At 39.6% G+C, this 12485-nt stretch overlaps 1 protein-coding gene across 1 annotated transcript; it reads right to left on the minus strand.

The window, feature by feature from the left end:
• Positions 1-3954: 3954 nt before the first annotated feature.
• On the minus strand, positions 3955-11271 carry nkx2.2a (NK2 homeobox 2a). The gene is made up of 3 exons (XM_041972126.1): positions 11196-11271; positions 5767-6091; positions 3955-5060 (listed from the first exon to the last, which is right to left on the minus strand). Exons 2-3 carry the CDS (start codon positions 6029-6031, stop codon positions 4504-4506), a joined length of 822 nt encoding a protein of 273 aa, XP_041828060.1. The 5' UTR covers positions 6032-6091; positions 11196-11271; the 3' UTR covers positions 3955-4503.
• Positions 11272-12485: the final 1214 nt, after the last annotated feature.

The following is a 12485-nucleotide window of genomic DNA, read 5'->3' on the forward strand; positions in this document are numbered from 1 at the left end:
TTTCAACATGTTGTGAACCCCCCCATCTCTCTTTCTTCCACCCCCCAAAAAAGAAAAGTGGCTAAAAAAAGAAACTCTTGCATATTAGAGATTTATTTTCTCCTTTCTCTGTCTTTTTCCACCATGCCCTGCCTCTCTCCACCCCCTGCTGCTAAATCTTTATAACCCAATGAGGCCCCCTGCAGGTGCAAGCTCGCTGATGCCCATCTGAGAGGATGCATAAAGATGGTAGCCTTTCACTTTGACGTCATATGACCCATTTTGCACTGCTTTGCGTAGTTAACCGCATGAGAAGATGGGGATGCTGAGGCATTTTGCCGCTTGGAATGTGAGTCCATGGCTGAATGAATGTATAGACATGTAAATTATTCAAATGAGTCGAAAGTAGTCATGAAACATTATTTATACACTCCTGATATTAAATTTAGGCTCTAAGGAAAGTCACTTAGTACACAAAAAAAAAAAAAAAAAAAAATTTATCATTACATAGATTGATTATTTTGTTGAGCACATTTGACCCACATTCTTTTTTGTTGACACTGACTGAGAGGAGACTATTTTTGTGTGAATTTCACTTCACCTCTATTGTTCACTATTACTGAAGTGACTATGTCTTCAACACATTTGTCTACTTATCCTATTGCGCCACACCGTGGAGAAACCCGGAGTCTCTCCTCTTTTGCTTCGCCGCTGGTTCATTTCTGACTGAGCACTGCAAACCGCACTAATTGCTTGTGGACTGTTTACGTCCTGTCTGGTTTGTTTTGAAGAGCGATGTGATTATGCTCTCAAGATCCATAACAATGTCATAAACCGCAATCATGCACTTAAAAGACAGTCAAGTTCGACGGAATGTGCATTCATTAAAGAGGAAAAACAACACGTTAATTTCAGCAGTTGGTGTTTAGTTGGAGTAATTCCTAGTGATGGAATTGGATGAAGTTGGGCTACATTTGCAGGTAAAAGCTACTCGACGCCAACTAAAGACCTCTGCTTCCATCTTGTGGCGGCCTGGTGCAACAATTTCCTCTCTGCTCTCATTCACTCCATCACTCCCCTCTCTCTTTAATATCGACACTGTGGCGAATCTAATCTGGATCTTCTTTAAGGCAATAAAACCCAGATAGCTTCCTTTAAATGAAAAGCACCGCTTATTATAGCTTTGAAATCCTCGTTTATTTGGCGATGTGCATGATAGAAAAATGATTCATGTCGAGGTTCAAATGGGCAGGATGACGAAGATCCACTGTGTCCCAAGTGCATATTTCCTCAAGTATTGTATTCCAAGCAACATAATAGTGTTATCCACGCAGGTTGAACTACGTTGCACGCCAAGACGCTTGTTTTAATGTCGCACTGCTTTATCCCTTCAAGCATCCAAAAGCAATTTCCGAGCAATCTGACCCCATTGCAAAGCTGATAGTGGAATAATATTATAATACATATAAATATATATTTTATCAGCGTGTAAATGACCACACATAGGTGCAAAGCGATTGCTGCTCAACGTAAAAGTTTGCCAAACGGGCTTTTACGCTGCTAAAGTTACATTTTGAAACCATTTTGAGGAAAAGAACTTGACCGGGACTGGTTCGGTATTAGGCTATTTGGATAGGCTGATAGCTTAAAAAGAAAAAAAATCTGAATAATGAAAAATCTTAATTTATGATTAAATTAAATATAAGTCGACATCTGTAATTGTAAACCATGTTCATATGATAATTTCCAGTCTTTCCAGAGACACCGGATCTTGGGCGCATCAGTCCGCACAACACCTGCCACTATAAATTTGTTCCCATGCATCTTTTAGACTACTGGATTTACAAAACAATTAAGATTCAAATAGAAACTTTTGCATTTAACTATTAACATTAATCAGTTCTTTTGTAGTTGCTATAGCGTAAAAAAGGGATATGACCATAGCAACACGGAGATTGCGTAAATATTGTTCCACAATTAAACCATAAATGCAGAAAACCTGAAATGCGCTAAATGGAGTCAAATATTTTTCCATCCGTCATGTTAGAATTTGGCCTATACATACCAGCTGGACTCAAAGCAAACAAGGAAGAACTCTGTCTGGAATAAAAATAGTTTTTGCGCTCTGACGAGCCACTTTTTTGGTCAGACAATAATCAGCCTTTCACTTCGGAGAATGGGGGGACAGAGCGAAAGGAGAAATGAGAAGGCTGTTGTTGGCATAGCTCTATCAAGGAAGAAGGACTCCCTGTTATGTGTGAATGGGGGTTCTTTTTTTGACCAGAATAGATATAGCACGAATTTTTAATTCGTTTTTCTTTGAGAGACAACAATGCTTTATTTGAAAGCTTGATACAATTTGGGGTTTGTAAGAGATCCTTTTCTCCTTTTCCGAGCCCAGCTGCCCATATGGGACACAACGTGTGCAGCAAAGATCACAATGGCAGCAAGTGACAGGCAAGACAAAAAGCCCAAGGATACATCTCCCTGACTCTGAACCGAGAAAGCACCAAGAAACTCTATCTACACTGTCTACATCTCCACTAAGCATACAGCAAAAATAGCAGGCCTGGGGAGTTTTGTCTTTATATTAAACCTGTTTAGTGTATTATGCAGTGATGGAGTCGCATAACTGCCACCTCATTTTAACAAAATCCGACCCCCCACCCCCCTCAAAAAAGTCACTATACGTCCTATAATGACATTTTAAATTATTGTATTGTTCTGTAAATTTTAAATAAACCAGACACTAAAATCGTATCAAAGGCAGACTCTTTTAACTTTTTTTATTTTCTCTTTTTTTTTTATCAATTCATTCTAATATTCCCTAGCCTCATTTGGTTTTTATATACTTATTGTGACCCATGACACGCTGCTGCAGCTTATTCCTAACCTCTTTTATCATTTTTTATTCTTTGGATGAAAATAAAAAGGACAATGAAACTATGACAAAAGCTGATTTATTTGACCTACAAGCTCAACCAGTGTTGAAACAGAAAGCCAGGGACTGTCAGGGACAAATTGAGTATGTGTCGTTCACAAAAGCAGTAGCCCCCCTGAGACTCAATTCTGTAAATAATTAGCAAATCTGTCCAATTTAGCTGTTTGTTCAGTGATGATAGGGGCGACTCTAACATCTGCTGTGAGAATTTTGTCCCGGGACAAACAAAATGCATAGATTTTTCGACTGGGTTATATTTACCCAAGATATTGACGGAGTTAGATAATCTGCGGCGCGCTCTGGGGATGAACTGGGAGCCATTTGTATTTGTTTGGGTCCCGCAGCAAAGAAACCCAAATGTAACAACGTAAAAATATTTCAATGCATTATTTGAGCGTATAAAAATAGCTTTGTCAGCCGTTTAAAGCTCCCGTAAGCCGTGTGAACATGAGCTGAAACGCTGGTCACGGTTAAACAAAGAAGGCTAGTGAGTCATTGATTATTCCTGCTCTATTTGCAGTTTAGCGCTAATAAGATAACAAAACATTTATTGCATTAAACGATGCTTTTCCTCCACAGTCTCCCAAGGCCGGGAGTGGTTGGGATGCTGACAAAAAGGAGTGCTTTTGACTCAAAAGCTTCTTGTGTTGAGAAGCCCACTTATATTAAGTGAGTGGATTTTAGTCCCATTTCACAAGTGACTTTAGGCTCTTTATTAATGAGTTGTTCGGGCTGAGAAAAATATTCTCCGGATTAAATCTGACTAACAAGAAAGGACTGAAGTGCGCTGGAGATTTATTCCCATGGTCAGCTCTATTCTGTGCCACAATAAACTGTTTGTCTCTTCGCCTTTCATTAAAGGTGTTTAGCGATATCTCCAAATCAAATCGACAGGACACTTATGAACCAAACCCCCATTTCAGAAACACAATATTTTATTAAAAAAATCTTATTTAAAAATGATGATATTTAGTCATCACCGCGCGACTACACCATATTTACATATATGACATGTCTTGCAAAAATCTTTCCTATTTTTTTTTTGTCTTTTTTCTGTCTTGTAAAATATGGAAATATCTACAGCCCGATCAGCATCTTAACCCTTTCCGGTTTCTTAACCATCTGCCACAAATATTTACAAGAAATAAAAACAAAAGGGAAAAAAAGCTGAAAACTTGCCAGTTTATTCATGGCCATAAATATTTTGTCGGTCCATAAAAGAAACAAGAAATTAAAATTTCTATAATTATAAAGTGGTTCGTATGCTGATAATAACACGAATGGACAAAAGAAAAAAAAAGGAAAAACATCTCTACAACCAACACACAACATACTTTACAAAAAAATTCACAAGAAGAGCATTGACATTCTTAATAAAATCTATAAGGGAGAGGTTTGGACCCAGTTCTCTTAACGAAAACATGTAAACACGGCGCACACATGAGCCCCGAATAAAAATGGTAGTATATTTATGAGTCAAGCTGCAAAAATGAAAAGTCTTTTGTTTTTTGTGTTTTATTTTTTTCTTTGCTTTGTGGTGAAACTCCCTATCGCACCTCCAAGCCAAGTCTCTATAATTTCTCTCACCAAGTCCACTGTTGCGTTTGCACCAAGTGATGTGCTGTGGGGAACTGTGGCGTGGCCGCGGCGCTGTACTGCGCGTTATACTGCATGTGTTGGAGTGACTGGGCACTATATGCCGAGAAGGGGATCCCGGCCTGAAAAGTGGCCGCCAAGTCCTGAGCTTTAAGAGTGTGACAAGGCTTTCCATCCCTGACTAAGACGGGCACGGCCACCCGCCTGGGAGAAGGGAGATGGGTCACTTCCATACCTTTCTCGGCCCGGGCTCTCTTCATCTTATACCGGTGGTTCTGGAACCAGATCTTCACCTGGGTCGGGGTGAGGCGGATCAAGCTGGCCAGGTGCTCCCTCTCCGGAGCGGACAGGTACCTCTGCTGCCGGAAGCGGCGCTCCAGCTCGTACGTCTGTGCCTTTGAAAACAACACCCTCCTTTTCCGCTTCTTGCCGGAGTCGCTGCCACCGCTGCTGGAAGTTTCCTTGTCATTGTCCGGCGATTCGTCATCTGCGGACGGCTCCGGGGACTTGGCTGAGTCCTGTGAACTGGCGGATAGACCGTGCACTGCGGCAAAAAATGGAAGAAACACTGTCAAAATGTTATGTTGTAAAAGTTCTGTGAGGGATACATCTCAAACACATGCCACATATTGCACAAATATTTAATGTACACTATCAATGAATGCTGCGTAAATAAACACGTCAATAATTTAAAACTCGTTCTTACATGAGCAACTTAAAGATTTAAGAGACTAAACGCCACTTTAACGGCACAAGGATGACTGAATAATAAAACCACTTTTTTTTGCCTGATTCCAACTGTTTGGTCTCATTTGAGTGTAGAAAATCTATCAAAGCCACCAAAACAAAAACACAATTTCTCATCCCAGTTCTCTACAAGCAGGTTGAGTCATCGAAGCATGAAAGTGATTATATAGATACAGTGTGTGCTTGTATGTCTTAAATTTCACACTGTGGTTGTACTTCTAATAACTTCCGCTCTGTTGTTTTTCTACGATGCTTTATTGATCGAATTCTTGTAAAGCAAAGGCGGTGAGCCTTAACACTTCATGCATTTGTTGAGTAAACGCCTCGAGACGAGCAGTGCAGGGTGCATAAAGATGAACAGTGCACGCCGACCAAGGGCATCATTAGGGCGTTAAATGAGACTACATGTAATCAATTATGACTTATTGTAGCCACATAGTTTAAAAATCTCACACTAATCGTGTATTAATAAGCTCAGCAAAGAGTGTTTAGATTCTACTTACATGAATATTGAATACTGTCCGTTGTAGCGAGCCATCGTGTGTAAGGATTGTCACTACTGTCATAAAAGGGGTTCTTTAAAGGCAGATTTTGAACGCTTTCCAGTGGACTTTGCACCAAAACTCCAGTATTTTTTGTCGTCGTCGTGCTCTCCGATCCCTCCGTGTCTTCCTCCGGTCCGGTGATAGATCCTTCTTCGTCATTTGTGTCAGGAAGGTCCAAAATGTCCTTTACAGAGAAGCCCGTCTTTGTGTTGGTCAACGACATATTCTGGTGGGGGGCAAATATGCAAGGAAAAGTTGCTGCACCAGCTTTTCGGACAATCCGCTGTTGTGAAACAAAAACAAACAAGAAGAAAAAAGCAGAGGCGATTTTTCTTTTAGGAAAAAAAGAGGACGAGTAAGTGTCGCTCTACGCTGAAGTACAGTCAAAGCAACCACTGTGGATAACCATTGCCTGAGCAAGTAGCAGTGGATTCAGTCTCTGTAAGTCCAGGAAGGATGCCAAAGTGGCTAAGTGCTATATGTGGCTCATGGATGCGCTACTGCTGGGTGCTAGAGGGAAATAAGCCATTACCTTGTCCGATCAGTCCATATAAGGTTGGTCTCAACACATGAACCTGCAGTGAAAAAGCATTAAAAAACGGGAAAGGTTGGCCACGTGTGGGCGGGTCTTAGGAGTCAAGTGGATGAAGACAGTGTTTGCAGATGTGAAATTGTGGGTTTTGGGGAGATCCGAGCCTCTACCATTGGTGCTTCAGAGCATGATGAGTGGTATAACGTGTCAATTAATTACAAAGACTGGGAGGGCCTTTTTTTACACCCTATTTACATACAAAGAACCTCCAAGTAGCTCTATACTCACAATACTTAAAAAGCTCGTTTTAACAAATCGCACCCACTGAATCTTTTGCCGTTTGCGTCGCCCTTATAAATAATAATAAACAAAAACAACATTTAGTGATTCGATACATCACGGTGTTATTTTCTTAAAATTTCGTTTCAAATGTATGAAAACCACAAGAAAGAGCTGATTTTGTTCAAATATTAGGGGATAATTTATGTAAACCTTTTGTGTCAATATTTTTGCCAAGGCTTAGGGACAAGAGGCTGTGTTGAAACTGAAGCAGGACTCTGTTTGAAAACGCTAAACAAGTATTTAAGACAAAGGCTCAGCCTAAATGTCATACTAATGAGAACTATAAAACTAACACGAACGATAATAATAATAATGATAATAATAATGATAATAATAATAATAATAATAATAATAATAATAATGCAAATTAAATTTAAAAATAACACAAAACACGATTATTTTAAACTTGCAGACATATATTTATAACAAATATATATTGCATGTGTACTATTAGTGTAAAAATATTTGCATTTTTCCTCAATTAATCTCTTCACTCTCAACTTGACAGCGCATCCCAATATTTGTTTTCTCCTTGTGTGAAACCGTCTTTAAAGCGCTCATTCTTGCTGCTTTTTCCCTATAGTGAAATTCGAGTATCATTGTTGCTTACTTTATTTTTCTCCCCTTCAAGACTTTCCCTTTCGCACTCCTCCCTCTGCCTCCTATCCAGTATGTGATGTGGGTGACAATGTTTCACGTTTTTTAGCAAGTCCTCTGCGCATCCTGGGTGGTCGGACCCGGGCAAACACAAATACAAACCGATTGCTAAGCTGCAGACAATAGGGGAAATGTAGACAAATGTCCGGCTCCTGTTGGAAGCTTTTGTCCGGCCTCAGTTTTTGCATTTATTTCAGGGGCGAAATAATAGATGATTGACGCCCTGTGCACAAAGCTTTCTAACTGTTTGGAATAAATCTGAGGTTGTTCCTAGTTGTCATGGCATTCAACTGCTTTCAATGGACTATCTCTTCATTCAATTCCAGGATCCTTCCACAATATTAAGAAAAGTCCTTCATCTCAACATACACACATAGCTTGCACGCACGCACGTATACACACAGTAGTCTGTCTTCTTCTTTTTTTTTTTAAGCAAAAACTATTGTGTTTTTTTTCTTTTTAAATTCCTTGTAGTTCAGATTGTTAAAGAAAAAATCTGTTAATCCATATATATATGAAATATTTTGTAGCTGATCAATAAATTATTATTATTATTATTATTATTATTATTATTATTATTATTATTATTATTATTATTATTATTATTATTATTATTATCAGTGCTAACGATGGTGAAATTGAATAAAATAAATCTTATATTAATTGTGATCCTTCTTATTTTCCCCCTTTTTGGTCCATATAGAGGTGTTCCTGGCACACAGGCCTGTAGTAAATATTTCACCAGACTGGCAGAATTAATCACAAGCCTCCACATCCCACAAAGGCTCCATTGATTTGAACGGTCTGTATGGACAAACTGGAGCTGCGCCTGAGTTTCTATAAGGAAGAGAGAGGTTACTGACCTGATCCACCAATAAGTGCTGCACAACTAAATCCGACATGCGAAGGGACATGCAGCCCACGGCAGACACCCTAAGATCTCTCACCCATCACGGAGGAATGGCACAGGCAATAGCTTCTATGCGCACCCTCATCAGGAAACTCACTTGGCCCATGCAGAGCATTATTTCGCTGAGATTTATTCAATGCCTCATAAGTGTGTGGAGCCAAATCAGGGTATGTCTGAGCACGCAAGGGTTATCACCCGTGTCATTCTGCCTAGCTGTCGCTGTGAGTGGCATGGTGACAAGGGGGGGAGGGGGGGAGTCACAGTAGGTTTGGAGACGGTGCATGGGAGCGCACCGCCTGCACACTGTGGTCAGTTGCTGGGGATATACTATTTGATCAATTGAGCCGAGGGTTCCGGAAAGAAGAGGTAAATGTGCACCAGCTAAGTGGACGTACTCTACTTGGAGAGCCTATCGCTCTGTGTTTACCTGTTTACCTTCACAGGTAGTTCAAACAGGCCGCGCACGTTCTCAGTATGGCAGTGGCCAGTATGCAGACGTTTTCGTCTTCTTCCATTTTTTAAAACTTTTTATTTATTTATTTTTATCAAAACTGAACCAGTAAACTGTACTAACGTTGGAAAACTTTGATAAATTTGCCCAGGGTGTTGAATGTTGACATGCTGCCTTTATGTTCAATCTTTTAAAAGATATGTAATTTAAAGACACGAAATATATATTTTATTGTAATAGTGATACGATCTTTGCAATTTTTGTTTTGATGTGGTTTTCAAATAATTTATTATTATTATTTTCTTAGAGTTTAAAAAGTAAAATGACCACGAAAAGTCTGAAAATGGAAATAAGCTAATGTTGCTGCTATGACTGGACACCACTGTTTCACTATTTCCACTTAGGACTGTGCGTCTGTGAAAAGTATGTGTTGGGGGTGAGAAACCACACAGAATATGTAGTAAAGAAGGGCCTCTGAGCTGCAGATGCATCAGGATTTAAAAGACAATGAGGGGCGCAGAACTGGTGCATCCTATCACCCGCTTCTTTGAGTCCAGCTGACATTAAATCCTCTCCAGAACGATAGCCTATACTTTGTCATTATATTTTTCACCGGCTTGTTCAAAAGACTTTTTTTGTTTTTGTTTTGTGTGTGTATGCTTACAGCTGCACACTGCTTGCACTACACTGACCCTTTTATATGATCACTGCTGCTGTAATTATGTTATCACCAGTTTCGCCAGTTCTCCCATTTTTAATATTAGCTATAAACTACAGAGCTGACTGCCTCATTATTGAAGCCTGTTCCATCTTTTTTTCTGATCCCAACTATGCAATCAAACATGCAGCCGAATTGGCTCATTCAGAAACAATTAATTTTTTCGGACGTACCCCCTCAAAAAAAAAAAAAAAAAAAAAAATAGGGGGGTGCCCGCTTGATTAATTATAATTCCACCCTAAAAATTCATGCCCACGATTGTCCCCCAAATAAGTAAAGAAAGAGGTTTTTATATTCTTGATTAAATAAAGCTTTGGATGCACAAATAAGAATGCCGCAGGAGAATCCATAATAATGTTGATCATTGCCTTCCTTTAATCGCTGAATTTCAGCGTGTTGGGATGCCTGAGGCTGGGAGTTAGTCTTTGATAAAGGTAACCCCGCCTGCCTCGGGGTGCCTATGATAAATGTACAAAGTGACAAGACCGATTTCCTCCCTCTGTGATTAAAAGCCAATATATTATTTGCAGGTAAGGCCGGGTCTGGTTTATTTATGGAGGCTAAGCTATGGCCTGAGGAGACTATGGCTTAAGGGGAGATTTTTTTCTTTCCTTTTTCAGAAATCCAACCACCTTTCCCTCTAGGGCAAAAAAGGGGGGAAAAAAGGTCTTTATTCGTCTCCTTCTCTCCAATGATTAAACATGTCACGGTGAGATTATAGCACCGCGCCGTGCCCAGAGGAGATGCTTTCATTTGTTAAGCCACCAGTTTATTTGTAACGGCGAATTTCATGCCATGTTGTGTCATTCGCCCTTAATCTTTTTAATTTTTTTCTGTATGTAAGACGAATTGTTGAAAAAGAGGTTTATTATTTTTTTAATCACTTCCCATTTCGGCACTGACACTGACAGGGACGTGGGACAATAGGTTTTCATTATCAAAAGGGACAACTATGACTTGTGAACCCACATAATGCTATTGATGCCCATAAATGATCAAAACAAACGAATGCATAAGTTAATTAGATGTCTTCAGATACAGGGGATTGGATCTAGTATGTTCTAGGTGACATAAGTAGAGACAACTTGTCCTCCTTGTCAGGCAACGTGAATGTGAAAGCGGTAATGACTTTAACAGCTGTTGACATCTGTAGAGCTCTAGCGGTCTCTACCGGCAAAATTAAGAAACAGCAGGGGGTGCCCTTAGATTGCATCCAATTAAAAAACTTTTTAAACCAAATACCGTTTGCATACGGGCGCAATGGAAACAATGGTGTTACGAAATAATGATTATAAAGCTGCAGAGAAGTTCTTCCTTCATTATAAAAGATGTAGTTGTTATTTTGATATGTGTGCTGTAACCTATTGGAGGCTGTTGTTTATTGAAAACGCATTCCCAAATTCAACAAATATTAATAATGTCGTTGATTTTACAACAACACGGGCTCAAATTATCCTGGAGAACCACCTTGAAGGTGTAAGCCATTAACAATGATCATCAAACATAGTGCTCAACCAGGCGTAGACTGCTCAGGTGTGTGTTCGCGATCACCTGCTACTGTAAGCTAATACTATGGACCAAGACTCAGAATAAACTTTTTTTTTTCCCACCCTAAAAGCAAATTGTAAAAACGCAGTCCAATCAGGGTCATTTACTCAATGACTGTGCTGTGCGCTCATGCACAGAAAGCAACCACAAGAAAATAACCTGTGTCTATTATTCTGTAAATAAAAGAACATTTTGTATGTAAAGTGCCTGGAGCATCCAGTGCGCTTACCTCGACTGGAGGGGGCCTGAAAATGTTGCCAGCGTTAAGACACCGCGCAGACTTAATGAAATATCTCCAAATGGGAGTCAGGAGTGCGTGCAGAGATAAGCCTGATGTGGTTTATATACCCAGAAAGCAAGTGCTCCTCTTCTCATATTGTCCAAGAGCGTTTGCATAGCTGGCCAAGTGGCTCTGCTCTTGCTGACTCGCTAACATTGCATGGTGTTTGTTTTCCCCTTGCTATGACGTGAGACAAAATATTGGCCATATGTTCATCTGCAATAAATTGGTCTTGAGCGCAAACACAGCTCTCAGAGGACGGTGCTTTTAACCCCTAAAACTAGTTTTCTCTCTTTGGGATGTTTTGGGGACACGAAACTATCTGGTGTTCAACGTATGTGAATGATAATGTTCCAACAGCCAGTTTTAAGAGATAATTGTACGCCTCTGGAAGCGCTGCCGCTTGATCTTTATACTGCGACCTATTATTCCTCACACGGGGCTCTCTAATAAATCACTTGGTAACCAAGAAGCAGCACAGTCTAAAGAGCAGATGTGGCATGTTATCCACGCCACAGTTGCGTTTACATTAGATACCCTGATACAATGATTGATAACCAAGGTCAGCTCCCAAGAGTCAGACTACTAACACATAATGTTTGTAACATAGATTTACACGTGTTGACAATGAAAACACAGAGGACTGAGAGAGAAACACCAAGGCCACAGACGGGGGAAAAACAAAATAATAATAATAACAATAATAATTAATATTATAATAACTATTCTTTAAAAAAAAAAAGAAATAAAGGAAAAGTTACATATATATATGTCTGTGTGTGTGTGTGTGTGTGCGCGCGCGCACAGAGAGTGAGATATTTCAGAAAAATCAATGTCTACCCTGTGACAACAAAAAGGGTTTATAGTTTAATTGTTCATAGATTTAAACAGCTATTTGAGGTACCTGTGTTTGTTAAAGGCAGGAAAAAAAATCTTAACATCTTATTGTACAGTTTAACTTATTATTTAATCACCTGTCATAAATGTAGCTAGATATTATGAGAAAATTAGTAAAAATATGCACATTATATTTCATTATTAAGTCTTAAAAAAACTTATTGGTCAACTGAACTCATCTTTACACGTCAGGTGTGCACTAGCCACATTTTCCTGCAAACATTGTCTCCGCTTTCAAAGGCTTGGAAAGTATCTGGTGGTTGCAAAGAGGATGACAGGGGATGCTAGTAATTGTTGAGGAAGAAAGCAAAATGAGGCAAACACCAGTTGTGCTATTATGAC

Source organism: Melanotaenia boesemani, chromosome 20 (genome assembly GCF_017639745.1).
Source record: "Melanotaenia boesemani isolate fMelBoe1 chromosome 20, fMelBoe1.pri, whole genome shotgun sequence".
In the NCBI taxonomy this organism is placed as follows: Eukaryota; Metazoa; Chordata; class Actinopteri; order Atheriniformes; family Melanotaeniidae; genus Melanotaenia; species Melanotaenia boesemani.